The following is a 19,912-nucleotide window of genomic DNA, read 5'->3' as shown; positions in this document are numbered from 1 at the left end:
CACTCCTCTCTAGGAGGGTGGAAATACCCAGAAGAGGCCAGTTTTACAGTAGTGCCTAGGGACCAGCCAAGAGCAGGGCCCCACTGTGCTAGGGGCTGTACAAGCAGAGTTAGAGACAGTCCCTGCCCTGAAAAGCTGACAGTCGGCTGGAGGAGAGGCTAGAACAGACAAGCCGAGCGACTGGAGAGAGGGTCTGCGAATGGCATGGCAGTGCCACCACGCTTGTTGCAGGGTTGGGTTGGTGTATTTATTTTTAAGCTCTTTTGTTGTGTGGCTCTACAATCCAGAACCAATATGAATGGAGTTGGATGCTGCAATTGTAGACTCCAGTGGCTTGTGAGAAACCTGACGGCAGAGTCCGATACCCGGCCTGCCAGCCCCGCTTGGGACTAGCTTAAAATAAGATGGAGCCCTGGATGCTATTTTTTTAACCCTTTTATTTCTCTCCTGGGCTTTTGGTTGGGCCCCCGAGGGCCTCTTCTTCCTGCAGATTGGTTGGATTTCCCTACTCCAGCCCCCCTCTCTGGTTTAAACCGTGTATGTTCATGCCTCTTTGAAAGCAAATCTCTAGCAGAAAAGGCTTTCTTTCCCCTGCCCGCCCCAGATCCTGCCTCAGTGAAACATGCAGGGCAGAGGGAACAGATCAGCACAGGTGTGCCGCACCAGAGCTAACGAGCAGCACATGCTGACTGCCCTGGGGCTGATTTAATAGGACCCCCTAAGGCTGGGAAAGCCGACTTATAGGGGGCCAGGGAGCGAGCTCTTTACCAGCTATGCATTCTGGGAAGCAGGGCTCGAGAGAATTGGAGCTGGCAGGAAAATGCCCAGCCCCTCTCCAGCCCTAATACAGCTGGAGGACTCCCCTCAAGCCCTGGGCCACTAGCAGACCCCATCAGTGCTGGAGGGATTGGAGGGAGGGGGATGAGCAGGCCCCCATCTCTGGCGGGGGGGAGGAGGGGGACTAGAGTGTTTCCTATGCTGCCCCCCAGGGTGAGGGAAGGAATGAGCGCAGGTGTTGCAGAGGGCAGGGCAGTGCTTGCCCCCTGGAAGGGTTGTTCCTGCTGGGCAAAAACTGCTTTGGGTTGGGTTCTTCAGCCTGACGGGCGGCGGCGGGGTCGCACCACCACACTGGGCTTGTGTATTGAGTGTCGTGTTGGAGACGATCCTGGTGACACAGGGTGAGCGGCTGCAGGGCTGGGGGACACCCCTTAGCGCCCTAGTGCAGGGCTGTGCACAGATAGGAGAGAGCGGGGTGAGGGATCCCCCCTAGTCCAACCTGGGCAACACAGGCCAGGGGGCTCCCCTGCGTTAATTCCTCCTTTAACTAGAGCAGATCTTTGGAAAAGAAACCAGCCCATCTTGATTTAACAAGTGCCAGTGCTGGAGAATTCACCACAGCCCTTGTTCCAAAGGTTAATTACCCTCCCTGTTAAAAACGTGTCCCTTATTTCCAGTCTGAATTTGTCTAGCTTCAAGTTCCAGCAGCTGGATCTTGTTAGACCTTCCTCTGCTAGATGGCAGAGCCTGTTATAATCAGACTTGTGTTCTCTGTGTAGGTATTTGGAGACTGTGATCAAGTCACCCCTTAACCCCTTGGTTAAATTAAACAGATCGAGCCTCTCACTTATCTGGCCCCCATCACTGGGGTATCTGCACCCCTCAGAGCCATTAATGTATTTACTCTCACTCACCCCTGCATGGCAGGGCCGTGCTGTTACCCCAGAGCACAGATTGGAAAATTGAGGCACAAAAGAAATTCTGGGACTTGCCCAAGGTCACACACGAACTCTGTGGCAGAGCCAGGAATTGGACCCAGATCTGCTGGGTCCCAGTTTAGTGCCCAAGCCACTAGACCATTCTGCTCAGATGTCAGCTCTGCTTGCTGCTGGGGTTCTCCCTAGAGCCTCCGCACAGATCTCAGTCGAAAGGCTGTGGGTGCCCGGCACATCCGATAACCTCTCCGGCAGGCAGAGGCAGGCGCACTGGGAGCCGAGCTAACGCGCTGCAGGGAGGCGGCTCATGGTATCTTTTCATCTGAGCCGTAGGGAAGAGTGTTGGCTGATCAAGCCTGACAGTCCTACGGGAGCCTCATTTGATTTTCTCCAGTCGCCTGAGCTATCTTCCTGCTGCAGTAATTAAATGCTTAACTCTGGCTTGAATTCGGGCCAGACCAACCAGAGAGCCCCATGTGCAGACAGCAAACTCTCTCCCGGGGTAGAAGGCTGGGCAGGCCTAATTTGTAGGCCTGACCTGGCCCCAAGCCCACCCAAGAGGGTCGAGTCGCTTTCTGACGTGACCCTGACCCTTCCCCGCCAGACCCTGAGGCAGCACCGTGGCCTGCTGCCTGTGGGATGGGCGCAGCGGTGGCTGGGTGTGCAGGTGGCTGCATGCTCTGTGCCTGTCATCCGCGCTGTGCGTGCTGCGGGCTCTGACTGGCGGCGGCTGGCAGGAGCAGGGCCGATCCCAAGGGCAGGAGGGGGAGAGCTGACCTGAGCTGGAGAGGTCGGGTTGTTTTTCCCATCTCATCTGACCGGGACCTGATACCTGCTGGATTCAGGTCGGGTTGCAGGGTTGTATCCCTGGGGTGCTGTCAGTGACAACGACTCCTCCCCCCACGTGGGAGCTTGTCCCCTTCCCTCCAGAGGATAAAGCCGCTCCAGCATCCCTCCGCTGCCCTACATGGGAAGCTCCAAATCTGGAGCAGAGGCTCAGCTGAGCTGTTTGCAGCAAGAGAGGAAGACTGGTTAGGGCGCTAGCCTGGGACCGTGGGACCTGGGTTCAGTCTGCTGCTCTGCCACAGTTGCTCTGTGTGCCCCTGGGCAAGTCCCTCCGCCTCCCATAGCCGCTCTGGGCCTCAGTTCCTATCTGCACAATGGGGATAATAGCACCGTCCTGGCAGAGGGGTTTGAGAGTCAGTGCATTGGGTTGTGAGTGCACCCTGGTAATGGAGGGGCTTCGGGAGTACCCTGGAGAGAACCCTATCGGCTCACTCAACACGTCCACTGATTCTCTTTCCCCAAGGAAGACCAGCAGCCCTCTCTTGCTGCAGCCATGCCGGCTTGGTCCTCTGCTGGCAAGATGTTACCATGGCCTCCAGCTGGTGCTCAGAGATGCTGTGCTGCATCAGCCTGGTTCTCTATGTGCACCAAAGTGAAATGCTCCCGCAGGTCTGAGTGATCCAGAGCAAATGGTGACATGAGGGAAGTGGGGATCAGGGCCTCTCACTGTGGTCTTTAGGTAGCAGCAGCTGTCCTGGGTGTGCCCAAAGGGGCCTGTCTGTCTGTCTAGGCATTTGAACTCTGCTCAACACTGTGGCATCCGGACCTCAGCAGCAGAACTTGTACCGCCTGGGAGTCGCTCTTGATTGATCTTACCGGTGCTAGAACAAGAGGCCTCGTTCTCTTGGTGCTGGAGTGTCGAGTGCCCTGTCTCCTTGAACTTCCTCGTCCATTGCAGAAGGGATGCAAGGACCAACCTGGGAAATGGGGCCCTGCAGGACCCACAGAGGCTGGGACAGGAGTCTCAGCAGACTGGCAAAGCAATGGGGAAAATGGGTCGTGGCTATAGCGTTGCTGCTGGTACAAGGCACTTATAATAGTAACGCCGTACGGACCAAAGTGTTTGGGAGGTGATATTGAGAAGGCTCCATCATGGGGCCAGTGCTAGTCAATATTTTTTAATTAGCGACCTGGAGAATATTAATCACATTGGTGGCCAATCAGCTGTACCAAGGCACTTATGCTACCCTCAGGCACAGTATCTGGGCGCCTTCTAAACTCAATAGCGACCCATCCTGGCTTTAACCTGGGAAGCATGCCTGGGGCAATACCGTCCCCACTGGAGATGCAGGCTGGAACTGAGCCCCGTGTAACATGGTTCATGTGGGAGAGTGGATCAAACGCACAAGGAGAATGGAGGGGGCTGGCTAGGCAGGCAGTCGCACTACATCGAAAGCTCGGGGGAATTGGAGCAGGTGATGGATTCAACGTGACTCATCCCCGCGCCGCTTCTGCAGAGCCGGCCAACTGCGGCTTCTGCTGTCGATGAGATGACAGAAGCAAAGTAGGTCACACGTTAGGCAGCGCTTCCGTCAGGCAGGGTCTGCTCAGCCCTTCCTCTTTCCGAGGTAGGTAAAGGAGGCTGAGGCATGTGGCTAGAACCAGAGCTGGGTTCCTCCAAGTTGCTTTGACCTCGTTCAGCTTCCCTGTGAGTGTGACCCAGCGGTCGGCGTGTCTTACAGGTTCCCTTCTGTGCCAGTCCATAGAGGACAGGAGTCTGGGACCCTTGGCTGCCTGTAGCTGCAGCAAGTCATGTTTCTAGCTGTGGCAGTCCCTGGCACATTGACCAAGATGGTAGTTCTCACGCTTGTGGTCCTCACCCCGTCCATAGCAGAGCTCCAACTCTATTTGCCCTGGATCTGGTATTCAGACTGTTACTGCTGCTCCGGACCTGGCCGCCTCTGAAGTCCATTTCATTCTCTGCCAGGTAGCCAGGGACACCAGCTGTGCTTGTGAAAAACCAAGTTTGAGTGGCACAGGGTAGAAACCCGCAAGGAGTTGGAGCGGCCTGTCCGCCCAGCTAGTCCAATCCCTCTGGAAAGTGGCGCTAGCTGGGCTAACTGAGGAAGCCCTGTCTGAGCTGGCCGCTGGCTGCCCTCCAGGATCCCAGACATGAGTGCACCGAAAAGAGCCATTTCTATCCTCCCTGAATATAGGGCCTCCTGTTCCACCATGGGGGGATCATCTCCCCCCCCCCCCGCCCCTCGCTTTGCATCTTGGGTTAGAATCTTCTGCCTTTCAAGGTAATATTCAGCCAGGGTACTGATCTGCGTGGAACAGATTTTCTTGCCTCCAGACCATTGATTGTTCATCAAATGGGTGTTTTTTTGGGGAAAACTTGTGTGCGTGTCTGTCTGTCTGTCCATCCATCGGCGAGTGCCCTGTTACGGTGCATTGCAGCCCTGCGAGCTTGCTCTGAATGACTCCGTTGTTTTTATTTAATGATTCTATCACTCTTAACACAACAGGCACCCGCGCCCGCCTGCAGCTGTCTGTCCCTGCAGTGTGCCAGGCCCTGCTGTCTAATGGGGGGGTGACCCTTTGAACTGGATAGCCACACCCCCCATCCATACACAGCAGCTGCTCTGTGCAAGCAGTATGAGCATCCCCCAGCTGCTGGCCGCAGAGCCCCCATGTGGACACGAGTCCTGGCTGACCAGAAAGTGTAGCAAACTCTGGCATGGTACTAGTGGGCAGAGCGCGGTGGGTGTCTCGGATTTGGGGTGAAACATTTAAAAACTGTCTTGAGTGTGGGTGATAAATAATTTTCTCACATATGCCCTGCCTTGTGGGGCACTTTTCATAAGAGTAGAAGGTTTGCTTAAGTGCCCACGGTTGTGTTTTCCTCCTCTGCCCCCCCACCCTTCTATTTGTGCTGCATGCAATCCGGTGGTGCCTCTGCCCCAGAAGTGGGCTGCATTATCAGTGGTGCTGTACACCCACCGCTCTAGGGTGGGGGAGAGGGAGATTTAATTTACTCCCAGATTTTCAAAACTGCTCAGCTCCCAGTGACTCAATGGATGGGTGGGGGCTGCTGGGAGCTGAGATCTTTTAAAAACCTAGCCCAGGTTAGTGTCTGTCCAGGGCTGTTCAAGCATTAATTGGCACAGTGCTGCGAACAGAATGATGTTCGACCCATACATGTAAAGTATTCCCATAGAGATAATTTAGCAATGAAATGGGGAAACTGAGGTGCAGAGAGGGGAAGTGACTGCCCAAAGTCACCCTGTGAGTTGGGGCAGCGCTGGGAATTCCCTGGCATCGCCTGGTTCCCAGACCTGTGACTTGACAGCGCGCTCTAGAACTCCAGCAGATCATTTTGGTTTGTAGGTGGATGCTCTGTGCTTCAGGGGAACAAAGTCCTAGGGTCTGAGTTGCACCGACTTAGGCTTGGTCTACACTTACCTCCAAATTCAGCGGCCGTCGATGGGAGTTACGCAAGTTACACGGAATAGCTTTGTAACTCCCGTCGACTTCGCAACTCCTCTTCTCCGCAGCGTCTTCACTGCGCTGCGCCACTTGAGGGGGTGGTTTTAACGCGTCGACCTCCAGATCGATTGAGCGGGTCTTTACTGACTGCTGAATCGATCTGGATAGAGTGATCTGACAGCGGCAAATTTGCCGGCGTCAGTGAAGACGTACCCTTGGGATGCTGTGTGTGAACACTGCTTCAGAAGCCTCGTCTAATCAAACGCTTCTTAGTGGCCGCTGTCAGTTCTTAGTGGTGGGACATTAAGCAGTGAGAAGGGGATCTGCCCTTTTTAAAATGCTGGTTTCTCTCCCTAGTCATTCCATGGTGCAGTTGGGTCATTGATTGGCCCCAGACTGCTGGGTGCCATATAGAATGGGCTAATACGTTGTGAGGAATGAACCCCTGATCTCCCATGCTATCACACGAGGCCTGGGACCCATCTGGCATGGTTCGGTGGAATAATGGCACCTTCCTGGATTAGCTAATTCTGTGCAGTGGGTCGCTGAGGCCTCTTAGAAGGAGGAAGGTAAGCAGGGAAAAGCCCCTCAAATCGCTCCCTGCTGGCGTTGGTACTGCAGCCTGGCTATTAGGCCAGTGCCCATTTGATACTTTGGACGCCAGCCCAATTGGTTCCCCCTCTGTAAATGTTGGCTTACGGTGATGGAGCTGAACAAGCCGGCCATTGTGTGTCTCAGGGCCACTGGAGAAATTGACCGGGGATGTGTGTGTGTGTGTGTGTGTGTGTGTGTGTGTGTGTGTGTGTGTGTGTGTGTGTGTGTGTGTGTGTGTGTGAGAGAAAGCATTTCATCTTTTGGGTTGAGTGTCCCACTCCCTCCTCCCTTCCCTGCGGATGCTTGGTTGCCATGGCAATCTTGCCATGGTGACGGCTGCTTTCACATCCTGCCAGCAAAGAAAGGAAGAAAAGGCAGAGAGCCTCCCAGCTGGGGAGCCCCCTGTGCTGCCTCTATTGCTTTATAAACTGCTCTGTGTCTCTCTTTCCTATTCTAGTCTGGCTCTGTTGCAGCCCGGATGCGGGATAGGGACTCCCTGGCACAAAGTGCTGCTTTTCGTTAGCAGCAGCCTCCTGGCTCTGGGGCTGGAGCGGCCGGGCTCACCCAGCGCTGTCGGTCATCGGCCCAGCTAGAGCGCTCTGTCGGAATGGGACAGATTTCTTCCCCCTGCCCACGTCTCGGTCTCTACCGCTGTGTCTGTCAGCCTACAGCTTTGTGCACTTGCCACTCTGCCGGCCCCGGGTTTGCAAAGGGACTGTCCCCTGCAGTGAGAGTCAGCAGCTCCCTCCCATGTCAATCAGCCCTGGTGCTCCAAGGGTCCTTGCTCCGACCAGATCTGTTGGCGGCCTTCCCACCGCCAGCGCCTCCATGCAGCTCGGCCAGCTGGATGTGTCTCAGTGGGGTGGGAGGACGACTCCTGTCCTCTTTTCTTCCCCCAGCCTCTCTTACAGCCAGCTGTGGCCTCCCATCTCCTCCCTCGTGAGGGTCAGGAAGGGTCCGGCCTGAGCGTCTCGCAGGGCTGTGTGTGAACAATGAACACTGTGCGGTGCTTTGTATTCATCCCCTGCTCCTTTCCCTCTCCCCCTCCCTCCACCCCATCCGGGAACCCCTGGCACCGATTATCCCACGGCGAGTAGGTCTGTGTATGGAATAGTCTGCCAGTCTGCCTGCACCCAGCCCTGAGCATGGCTGTACTCCCAGAATGCATTGCCAGAGCCGCCCAGGATGCTGTCGGTGTCGGAACACACACACGTGCGTGTGCGCACACGTCTCCTGTGGGATCGCCAGCAGGCAGGAGTGGGTGCTGAGCCGGGGCTATCATGTGCACACCCCACTCCCTGGGGGGCCCTGGGAAATTTCGAGACCCATCGACACTAGGAAAGTGGCTGACAGCCGTTGTCCCCCCTAAAATGGAGACTGGAAGCAGCTCGTGTGGATGGAACCAGCCCCGTCCTGCGCCCCGGTGTGGGAGGCACGGCTGAGGCAGAGGTGCAGTAAAACCCTTCTCAGCACCAGAGCAGAGGCTGATCAGACCCGTGGCAGCTGCCAGTAGATCTACTTCCTCGTGTAGATGGCATTTGGGCACTGCCTGGGGGCGGCTGCCTTTCGTGTGGCACGGGGAGTAATTTCCCTGCCTGTGAAGCCCTGGTCTATTTTAGGCGCTGCTTGCTGCCCGGTGGATGACTCCCTAATCGCCAAATGGGCTTAGGTGTCTGGGCGTACAAGTGCAGGGATTGATGCGCTTTGCATCAGCCTCTGAAGTTAATGAGAGTCTTCGCACTGGCTCCCATGGGTTTGGGGTCAGGATGGGAGTGAGGGCCACGCTCCCATTTGCTGTTTGGGCTGCATAGATTAGGGTGGCACCTCACCAACTTTCCTAGCATCTCGCCGCCACTCAGCACAGCTTTAATAACCGAGCTGGAGTCGCGTGGAGACCTCAACGGGTCAAATTCTCACCTTCCCCCTCCCTCTCCCCCCCATGCAACTCCACGGCCTTCGTTACGAATGCTTCCACCCATGGCGGGGGGGTCTCAGTGTGCTTTGCAAACACTGCTGGATCCAGACATCTGGATCTGTGTGAGGCTGGTGTCTGTGTCATTAGTCCCATTGTGCAGGTGGGGAAAACTGAGGCATTGTGCGGTAAAGGTAAGGTCACATGATGGGTCAGCGGCAGAGCTGGGACCCGCAGTGTTGATTTGTAGGGGTCTAGTCTTGTCCCTGCCTTTATTTTAATCTCCTGTGAACGTGGACCTTATCAGACCCACCTAAGGCATGACAGTAACTGACTGGAACAGCATCATCTGTCTGGCCTGATTCGTGCTGTAACACTGTAACTGTTAAACATGTGAGCAGGCAAGTTCTTTCATTATGCATGGTAATCCTATGGCTGTTCCAATCTATTTGTTGTTGGGAGCTGTCCAAAATGCAGATGAGACAAGGCATGGAGCGAGCATTACAAGGGCTGTGTGAGGTCATTCTTTAAGTGCACAAATCTGCGGGCTCAGCTAATCCTCCTGCAGGTTTCCTCCATCTCTAATGCCAGGAGGTCCAGTCTTGGCCATCTGCCTGCTCCCCCGCCAGCAGTCAGGGCTTAGGAATTGCCATAGTCTCCCATCTCCCATAACCTGCCTGCAGAATGTTTCTTCCTGACCCTCATCACTTAGAAGTTGGCTCATGCCCAGAAGCATGCGGATTTATACCTTTGTTTTAAAAAAATGAAAACCTTCTCATGTTCTCATTATCTATGTAAATATCCATCCCTCTTAAGTTCTACTAAACTTTTGTCATCAGCGCGATATCATAGCAGAGAGTTCCACAGGCTACCGCTGTGCCAGGTGATAAAGGATTATTCTCTCCATGTCTTTTCCATGTTTCCTGATGTTTGGCCTTGGCTTCCTTTGCTCTTCTTTATCCCAGTGCTCTCATGCCACCTCCCCCTGCACCCTTCTGTATCACTCTGAATACATTCCCTGCCTCTTTCATTTTACGCAGCCCTTCAGGTCCACTTGGCTGTCTTCCGCTCCCCTTGGCTTGTAAGGTCTCTGGGGTGGGGCGCTGTGCTCGTTTGCCTGGCTAGGTTGTACAGCGCCTGTCACTATAGGGCCTTTGTTCTGGCTTGTGCCTCTAGGCACTACCAGAACTTCAGTGTTAAATTACACCATGGATTGTCATGAGGGCAGGAGTCTGTGTGGCTGGGTATCTGGTGGGTTCAGGTCTGAAGCTCAGCCAGGAATACTTTGCCTAGCTCAGAGGAAGAGGGGGAGAGCCTCTAGCTCCACTTATTGGCCAAGCATGGGCCGTGCAGCGCTGTGACTTCTGTCTGCCTCCCTTAGCATGGAAATGGCGAGGGAGGGGGCGAACAGGGTGCTATTGGGCGTCAGGGTGAAAGCCAAGGCATTTAACAGTAGCTTCTTGTGATTCAGGCGAGAGATCTGGATAGGGGTGCAGCTGTCCACGCACAGTTGTTATAGGCCTGAATGTACAGAAGGGCTCCGCTGGGGCTAGGTATTCAGAGGAGCTCTATTCTCTGATGCTCCCATTGGGACATTTGCAACCAGGCTTTCACAAGAGCTGTGCATGTCGGGTGCTGAATGGAGCTGGTTTGAAAAATGACCCTCTCACCCCTGCACCCCCTCCCTTTTTTTTTCTCAAAAAACTTTTTAAAAAATTCCTAGAAACACTTTAATTTTTTTCCAAGAAACAAAGAAAATTTTGACCAAAAATGTGTTTTTTCTGGTCCAAAACAATACAAAACAAAAAAAATATTGCGGTTTCTGCCCCCACAAAATACCCAACGCTTTTGTCAAAAAGCCATTTTTGTCCAGGGGTACAGAGAAGGAAATGTCTTTGGAGAAAAGAAAGCTGAGCAGCTCTAGCGCTGAGCCCTTCTGAAAATCTGATGCCTGCTGTAGGCGCTGAGCTCTGTCTGGAAATTCTGGTCCAGAAGGGCCCAGTTGAGCCTGGTTCTATTGATATGTTTTTAAAAAAAAGTTCCAACCTGGGAACCGAGGAGAAAATCCTACTTAGTCAGTCTTTTGTGTTGAGATAATCTGACATCCCCTTCCATCTTGCAGAATGATACACAACCTATCCACAGAGAATTCTTTCCCAGCCTTCTGCCTGGTGGGTCTTGCCCCTGTGCTCAGGGTTCAACTGATGGCCAAATTTGGGATCAGGAAGGAATTTTCCCACAGGTCAGATTGTCAGAGACCCTGGGGGTTTTTCTCCTTCCTCTGCAGCATGAGGCATGGGTCACTTGCTGGTATAAACTAGAGTAAATGGTGGATTCTCAAACTGAAAGTCTTTAAATCATGATCTGAAAAGTTAAATAACTGAGCTAGAGGATGGGGGTCTAATACAGGAATGGGTGGGTGAGGTTTTGTGGCCTGCAATGTGCAGGAGGCCAAATAAGATGATCACGAGGATTCTTCTGGCCTGAAAGTCTGCATCTATAACACCTAGCTCTTACATATAGCGCCTTTCATCTGGAGATTTCAAAAAGCTTTACAAAGACCATTGATATCATTATCTCCCATTTACAGATGGGAAAACTGAAGCTCAGAGTGGCCATAGAGGATTTGATTTGCCTCTTGCTGACATGCAGCCACTGCTGGGGAGGAATGTAGCAGCTGACTAATGTTTTTTCTGTGTGTGCTGTCAAACAGTAGCTGAGGATAATATCATACACAATATGATAAATCCCACTTAATGAGAGGGTTGGTGGTATTGAAGCATGTGGTCCATTCTATTGGCTGCCATAGCTTAAAAGGAATTAATATAAGTATTTATAAAACAGCCAATGAGTGAAGTTGTTTTGTCATTAAGTCTCCAGAAATAGTCTTTATCGGGGTATTTTGGTGTCGTGTTGTTTTTCTCCCTGATTCTTCCCAGGCAAGCCAGCTTCAGAGCTGCCAAGCCGATCCCCTGAAATTAGGGGACTTTTTAAAATCTCAACAAAAGCAGCTGTGTTTTACCAAGCAAAACTGCAGGTTATTTTGTTAGCTGCACATGTAATTTAAAGAATTACAACTAATTGATCTAATTTGGGTTGTTGGGTTTAGTGTGTGGGTGCTGGGCGGTGGTGGTCTGTGATATACAGGAGGTCAGACTGGCTGATCTGAGGGTCCTTTCTGGCTTTCAACGCTGTGATTTAGAAGACTCAGCAAGAACTTGAGAGCGAATACTGACCAGACCCTTAGCAGAGCTCTGAATCTTCCTGGTTCAGACTGGGTTGGTTTTCAATTCTGGCTTCACGAATCTCGCTCACGTGGGGTTTGTGTTGTCCCTTTTTCCCTAGTCCCTTTTGATCAGCAGTATTCGTGTTTCCATGGATTTTATTTTTAATGGCTCTTTTGGAACACAAGTGTTTGAGCCTCAAATGTGTATGACAGGGAACTGCATTCAGGTAGCTTTTAATTATGTGGATTGAACATGTGCGCTGCAGTAATCTGACAAAGGAACAAAGAACTCTAATGGCAGGGAGCTGATGCCAGATGAATTCAGACTAGAAATAAAGCACAAGCTGTTCTGGTTTAACAGTGAGGGTGACTAGCCGCTAGAACAACTTACCAAGGGGTGTGGTGGATCCTCCACCACTTGAAGCTTTGAAATCAGGAATGTGCACCTCTAAAGGTCTGCTCAGGTTAATAGGCCTGTGTTCTGCAGGAGGTGAGACTAGATGATCATAATGGTGCCTTCTGGCCTTTAAAATCTAGGCATGTATAAACTACATTTTAAATCCATGTGCGTGCATTCTTCTGTGTCCCTGAATTGGCATGCAGTCTGGTGCTGTGTGCACACGTGGGTGCTACCCACCTATACCTATGGCTTGCGGATCTGCAGGTCTAAACCAGGTGCTACATGTTTGTAGGTGCCCAGGTCATCCAAACCCGAATTTCAGTTGGGTCTCTTTGACGCGTCGACTTCCAGCAATGAGCAGCTGGGACCTGCTGCTGGCTGGGGAAACCCCTACACATGTAATGGGGTGAAGGGTTACAAGCATTATGAAGCAGCAGTCTTCGGTGGGAATGGGGAAGAGGTCTGGGAGGAGAATAAACCACCAAGGACCCAAGTTGCCCCTGGGAAGAGTCTTTTTGGTACTATCCAGCTTCTTCCGACTTGACCCACGTATTGTGCACATGAAAACGGGAGCTCGTCAAAACGGTCAGTAGAAGCCATGGATTTGGGACATCTGTTTCTGAGGGGCCCGGCTTGAGACACAATGGGCCTTGGGTTTTTTGGTTTTTGTTTCTTCAGAAAGTTCTGAGCATAAGGAAATCCAGCCAACGTCAATGGAAGCTTCAGGACACTCCGTCCCTCTGGAAATTGGGCCCCATGTGTCTCAGGATGGGCTCCCCAAAAATAGAGGCTGGCAGAATCAGAGGCCACTGCTGAAAATGTGTGTCTTACTCTTTACTAGCAGAACAAGGGAGAACAGCATCTGAGTAAGCCATGGAGCAAATAGTAAATCTATTCCAAATAGGATAGAAAAAATGCTTCTAAGACCTCTGTTAGCCTTTGGCAGGGCTGGTGTTACCTTGTGCTCGTCATCTGCCCGTAGCCACCTGTTGTCTCTTGTCTTACAATTGAACGTCAGCTCTTTAGGACAGAGGCCATCTTTTTATTCTGTGTTTGTACAGTACCTAGCGCAGTGGGGGTCATGACTTGTGACTGGGGCTCCTAGGAGCTATTGCAATACGAACAATATTGGAAGGATATCGTCCATACACCTTCCCCCACAATTTACTTTCCCTCACACACACACTATCTCGCTCACGTCCCCCCCCCCCCCCCAAAACACCCGAATATGTACCAAACCATATTCCAGGCCGTTAAACCAGATTAGGCAGTGCAATGGGAGGGAAGGGCTACTGGTGGGAACTGCTCAGGAGGCTAAAAACACAAGGCCAAAATCCTCTCTGCTCTACTAGACATCACCCTTCTACATCTTACCATTATAGTAGAGATTGCCGCTTGGGTGAGTTTTGCATCAAACCTTTTTTTTTTTTTAAATAAACAGAAAATGGCTTATTTTAGTTTTTTAAGGGTTACCTTTTCAAATGGCTCTTCTTTTTGTCAAAAAGGCAAAATAATTGCAAAGACCATATTTGACAAAAATGAACAATGTCCTTTTTTTTTTTTTTTTTTTTTTTTTTTTTTGTCCGAAAGTTTTTGCTTCGGACAGTGTGTGATGCTTGCATGGGAATGATCCTCTGTGATTCTCCATAGGTTTGAGGATAATCTGCTCTTAGTGTTTTTAGAACACAACTCCAGTTTGCCAGTGTCAGGCATGCAGGTGAGTCACGTCTCTCAAGTTCTATAAACAAAAAGTGTCTTTCCAAAAGAGCTGAAGTTCTCAGTCTTAGCGTAAGTTCATCTCCAGCCCTAAATATAGCCTCTTTATAAAGGGATCAATTCCCCAAGTGCCTTCCAGCATGTGCAATCACTTACAGCTGGGTAAATTGCTTATCTATGAGCATAAATTCAATCTACTTGGCATTCCTGACACCTGGTGGGCTGATTTGCCCAGCTGGAATGTTAAAATCAATGGTTCTAATCTATTTAGGAAGGATTGAGTGGGCAAAAGAAAAGGGGGAGTGGCACTCTGTCAAAAATAGCATCACCTGTTTCCGAGTCAATTTTCTTCCAAGTTAACAGTATCTTAAATGCCTATGGATCAGTGTGCTAACAGACAAAGCACAAGATGAGGAATTAATTGGGGCTCTGTAGCAGACATCGAACTAGGAAACAGGATGATCATCTCCTTACACACTGATCTATCATGTGCAGGGAGGAGAAAAAACTTGACCTCTAGGATTGGCCATGCAGAGCCCCAGCACCTCTGGACTTGCCGCATCAATTATGAAAGTAAAAAAACAAATTGCTTGAGCCCCGGCACCTCTTTCATTACAAGTTAAGCACATGACATTTTGATGAATGTTTAGGTTAAATGGATTAAAAACTGGCTAACTGATAGGTCTCAAAATGTAACTGCAAACATGGAATAGTCATCAAGCCGGTCTGTTTCCAGTGGGATCCTGCAGGGATTGATTCTTGGCCCTTCACTATTTAACATTTTTATCAATGACCTGGCAGAAAACATAAAGTTTGCAGATGACCCAAAAATTGAGGGAGTGGTAAATTAATGAAGAGGACAGGTCACTGATACAGAGCAATCTGGATTGCTTGATAAACTGGGCACAAGCAAACATATGCGTTTTAATACAGCTAAATGTAAAGGCATATATCTAGGGACAAAGAATGTAGGCCATACTTACAGGAAGGGGGACTCTATCCTGGGAGCCAGTGCTTTGAAAAAAGTTTGGGTGTTGTAGTGGAAAATCAGCTGAACACAAACTCCCGGTACAATGCTGTGGCCAAAAGAGCTAATGCAATCCAGGGATGCATAAACAAGGGAATGTAAAATAGAAGTAAAGTTCTTTTACCTCTGTATTTGGCATTGATGCAACCGCTACTGAAATACTATGCCCATAGTTCCAGCAGGATGTTGATAAATTGAAGAGGGTTCAGAAAAGAGCCACAAGAATGATTAAGGGATTAGAAAACATGCCTTAGAGTGATTGAGCTCTTTTGAGTCTATTTTAGATTAACAAAGAGAAGATTAAGGGGTGACTTGATTAGTCTAGGGACTCAAGAAATCTAGGTTCCATTCCCAGCTCTACCACTGGACAGCTGGGTGACCTTGGGCAAGTCCCGTCACCTCCCCATGCCTCAGTTTCCCCACCTGCAAAACAGGGCTAACAATCCTGACCTCCTTTGTGAAGCGCTTTGAGAGCTAATGATAAGTGCAATGCATAAGTTAGGTGGTAGTGGTCTGTGCGGTATCAGACCGGGAAGAGGGAGTGCAGTGCTGAAGATGGTTTGCACCTAACCAGATAACTGAGTTGAAGTGGAAGAGCTAGGAGTCCTGGGTTCTGTTCCTGCTGTCTGGTAAAGGAGTGGGTGTTAGTGGCTAAAGTGGTGGTGGGATGATGGGAGTCAGGACTCCTGGGTTCTATTCAAAATGCTCTCTGCTCCATATGACCAGGTGCCTGCAGTTGTTTAAAACTGGCTGTGAATTCAAGTCCAAGTAACTTCACAGGATATTTACCAGAAAGCAGCAGAGACTAGTTCCCCTAAGGCTTGTGAAGTCCGGGGTTATGGCTAGTCACCAAGCCTGGATAGCTGCCCCTTCTCTGAGATATCTGAGTTGCAGTTTGATCTTTTTAGGTTTTAAACAATAACCCTTCAGTGATCAAACCATCCACAACGTTACCCCTTGCATGGGACTGCGAACTCGGCTAACCAAGGCTTCAGCCCTGCTAGTTATTCTGCATGGGTGGCACTTGCTTGACCTCATAGGTGCTCTGTGGGTTTAGGATTGAAGGCCCAATGTCTTTTTCCATTTAATGAAATGTGACCATCTCTGATCACTGCTACCACGAGCCACTCTTGTTTTGTTTGATATTTATATGCGGTTTCGTCTGAGATCAGGGCCCCAGCGTGCTAGGAGCTGTACAGACGTCGGCGGAGACTCCATAGAGCTGACCGTCTATTTAGACGAGACAGACAGGTGTGAGGGGAGAAAAGTGGTAACCAAGACGCTCCAGCACAGATAAGTGCCATGCACATATCTTAGCCTGTCAGGAGCTGCTGTCTGAAGGTAATATGCGTGTTGCCAACTCTCACCAGTTAATCGTGATTCTGAGGCTAGCTGGAGATACTTCTCAAAGCCCTGGCTCGGGGAGTCATTTGATTCCATGAGAGTCTTGGCTTTTGTTCTGTTTGGAAAAAGTAAGTTGGTGGTTTTGTTAAGCCCTCCGTGCTTGCAGAGAAAAAGCTTGCGAATCGGGTCTGAGTGCACCTGAAAACCAAGTAGAAAAGAGCCCCATGATTTTAAACCAATCTCATGATTTATTTGGAGGGCCTGTCTCGTGATCTTCAGATGCCTGATTTTATTTATTTAGGCAACGTGGCCTCGTTTTCCACCAGTAACTCGATAGTTCTGTGAGTAAAGCCTCCAGTTACTGTACAACAAAACTATCTGCAAGCATCCTTGTTGCCTTAAACAGAGGCAAATTATTTACCTGGCAAGAGCTGGGTTAAACTGGGCCATGATTGAAACCCGGCTTGTGTTTGGAGGGGGCAACTCTGGTTTTTAAGTGCTGCCTGTTGGGGGGGCCGACTCGCTTTTGTCCATAAGCACTCAGTGGCCCTGGAGAGGAGTGGGCTGTAGGTGTGTTAATCGTGAGTGTTTGGTACCTTTGTGGGATGGAGGCTACTAGGGCAGAGAGTTCGTTCAGCCTTCCTACCTCCCATGGCTCCCCCGGCCTGGATTTCCCCCTCCCGTCCCCCCGTTGCCTTTGCTGTGTAGCATGTTTGATTCTTAGTGAGCTATTTTAAAAGATGAATTTTAGATGAGGATAAAAGTTGCTAGCCCAGGTCTCCTGTCCGTCTCCACAGGCAGGTACAGCACAAGGGCATGTTCATCACCCAGCTAGTCAGCATACTCTGATGGGTGAGAGTTGAGGTACAGTCAGTTCTTGACCTGTTACCTTGGTGACAGGAACCACTGGTACCCACCAATCTCGCTTGCTACGGGTCAAGCCGCCATCAGGTGGGAATTGCTGTCAGTAACTACTGAATGGGGAGATTTGAACCAGCAACCTTGAGGTGAAAAGACTTGATGTGTGTAACACCAAGGTCTCTGCCCTTTGTGGTCTCTATCTCACTGCGTTATTCACAAGAGTCAGGGGCGTTAACCCTGGCCAAATTCCAGCTGCCTCTCTAATGCCTGCATCCTGCAGTTTCATCTGGGTGTGGTGTTTCTGTTTTAAATGGTTACTTGATGTGCTTACGCAGCTGCTGCCATGTTCCAGCCCAGAGGTGGCTGCTTTTCAGTGCTGAGCAGGGTGATCCCCTTTGCTCCAGGGATGCAGGGTGCTCTGTGAGAGTTAAGATTGTGTCCTTAACCGTCTGTCTTCTTCCACTGGCAGGATCCGTCCCCAGCTGTCAAAGGAGAAGATTGAGGGATGCCACATCTGCACCTCGGTGACGCCTGGGGAGCCCCAGGTGCTACTGGGAAAAGACAAGGCGTTCACCTACGACTTTGTCTTCGACCTGGACACGTGGCAGGAGCAGATCTACACCACCTGTGTCAGCAAACTCATCGAGGGCTGCTTTGAAGGCTACAATGCCACCGTGCTGGCATATGGCCAGGTACGGGCTTTCCCCATCCTGTGCCTCGGTGGGAAATGCGGGCCACTGCACTGAAGCCAGGCTCTGTTGTGCGCACGTGTGGGCTATCTGATGGCTGGGCAAAGCCACGCCGGAGGGCCCTGGGCTGGGACTACGGGTTGTGCTGCAGGTCGGAGTTGAGGCTTGTTGGTGGGATTCAGGGGCAGAGGCACAGGGCTGTAACATTGGGGACGAGGGGCTGCGGGTTGGGATTTGGGGGCATCAGCAGAGCTGTTGGGGAATAGTGGGGCGGGGGGGTTGGCTGCAGGTTGGTATTGGGAGCCCAGGGCTGGCGCTGCAGGTAGCTGCTCTTAGACTGGTGCACCGTGGCCCTGTCTAAGCACCTGGCCTGTCCCCTTTCAGACCGGAGCTGGGAAGACGTACACCATGGGCACCGGCTTTGACATGCACATCTCGGAGGAGGAGAATGGGATCATCCCCCGGGCCATCTCCCACCTCTTCAGCGGCATCGAGCAGCGCAAGCGGGCGGCGCAGGAGTCGGGCACGGCGGTGCCAGAGTTCAAAGTCAGCGCCCAGTTCCTGGAGGTGGGTGTGAGCGAGGGGGTGAGAGCCGGGGCCGGGGAGCATGAGGAGCTGCCATTCCCACACACGGAACAGGGCACAGGAGGGGTGACAGTCCCAGTCACCGCAAACCACAGCTGCTCAGGCACTGTTGCAGGGGACACATGCTGTGGGCCCTACATAAAACAGTGTTGACTGCTTACGTTGTGGCTTCTCAGGGATGCAGCGGTGCTGGTTATCTCTGCCCCCTTTGTGTCTTTACTAAACTGGGAGCTGGAGGGCTGGCTCTGCAGTCCGTGAACTCTCTGCACCTGCTTGCCTCCATCTGGATTTGAGCCAAAGTCTAGTTCCTGTACAAAAGATGCAGGTTTTTCTAGTCTCTCCTGGTTTGGGGTTTAAGCCGGAGTTCTATGACCCCATTGCTTCAGGCTTCCTCATCAGCTGAACTGATCTCCTTGAAGGTAATATACTGGTCCTTGCCACCTCTTCGCCCTGTTTCTCAGCTTCCAGAGCCTGATTTATCATGTTTCTATTATTAACCAAACCTCTCCTATTGCGTCTTCTATCTAGAACGATCCCATCATGCCTTGCAGACTATTTGTACTTGGTGATTGCGTCACGGTTGCCCACATACAGCTAGTTATGGGGTGAAACGTGGAAGGGGAACAAAAAAAACAAAAAAAACCCCATGCAGCATTAATCAGCAGTTCAGGACAGGAATGGATTTAGAATGACTTCTCCAGGAGAACTTAGGAAGGCTATATATAGCTAGCCCCATGGTTCGGACAAAATTTCTATGTGGATAATACCCCAAATACATGAAAAAAGCGAGGCGATCTTTAAAGGGTTGGCTTTGCATTTTACTTTCAGATCATGTTGATCGATTATACCACAGCATCCATTTCTCTATCTGGGCTATGCCATCCTTGTGTATAGTAACTAGAGCTGGGTGAGAGAGAGTTCTGCGAGATCACTGAAAACCAGTGTAACATTATTTTGCCAAATCACTTTTGCATGGTTTCACAGAATCCTGAAATTTCAGCTTGTTTTAGTATGTGCAGAATCTCAGTGACCCGAGAACTCTTCCCACTTCAACATAGAAATGCCGCCTCTGTGGAAACTTGTAGGGGAGAAAGCATCTGTTTTAAGGCTACATAGTCTAGAGAGGACTGAAGACATTGCTGGGAGCAGGGAGGTCCTGAGTTCTAATCCCACAGCTAACACGCAGTGTCCTTAATGATCCTTCTATATCCCTTCGGAGACTTTATTTTCTTGGGTTTCAAAACACCTTGCTGAATTAGATAAATACCAGTGGTCCATTTTACAGATAGTGGTACAGATAGTGACTTGCCAAAGATGCTTCAAGCATGGGTCAGAACCAGAACTGGATTGCATGTCTCCAGATGATCAGGCCCACAGAGTTTCCCCTCTGGAAAGTCTGAGCTTAATTTTTTCATCTGAGCAAAGACTTCCGATCCATGTGACTCCACACTGCTGCGCACAGGTGGGTAAATTACCCCCATGCTGCAGCTTAGGAAACCTTCCCAGCTTCCATGACACCCTCCTCTTCTCTTCTGCCCCAGATGTGAAGAAGCTGGAAGCATGACCAAGTT

The 19,912-nt window shown here is 50.9% G+C and overlaps 1 protein-coding gene across 1 annotated transcript in view; it reads left to right on the top strand.

Annotated features, from left to right (window-relative positions):
• Positions 1–19,912, top strand: part of KIF21B (kinesin family member 21B) — an 81,846-nt gene that overhangs the window by 21,605 nt on the left and 40,329 nt on the right. Inside the window, exons 2-3 of the mRNA XM_067531865.1 lie at positions 17,537–17,759; positions 18,141–18,323. Of these exons, the coding sequence (XP_067387966.1) occupies positions 17,537–17,759; positions 18,141–18,323 (406 nt within the window). The remainder of the gene's footprint in view (positions 1–17,536; positions 17,760–18,140; positions 18,324–19,912) is intronic.

The sequence above is a fragment of the Emydura macquarii genome, unplaced genomic scaffold (genome assembly GCF_026122565.2).
Source record: "Emydura macquarii macquarii isolate MOO-44397 ecotype Brisbane River unplaced genomic scaffold, CSIRO-AGI_Emac_v2 contig_3220, whole genome shotgun sequence".
In the NCBI taxonomy this organism is placed as follows: domain Eukaryota; kingdom Metazoa; phylum Chordata; order Testudines; family Chelidae; genus Emydura; species Emydura macquarii.
Note: the sequence above shows the minus strand (reverse complement) of the source record. Positions and strands in the feature narration are given on the sequence as shown.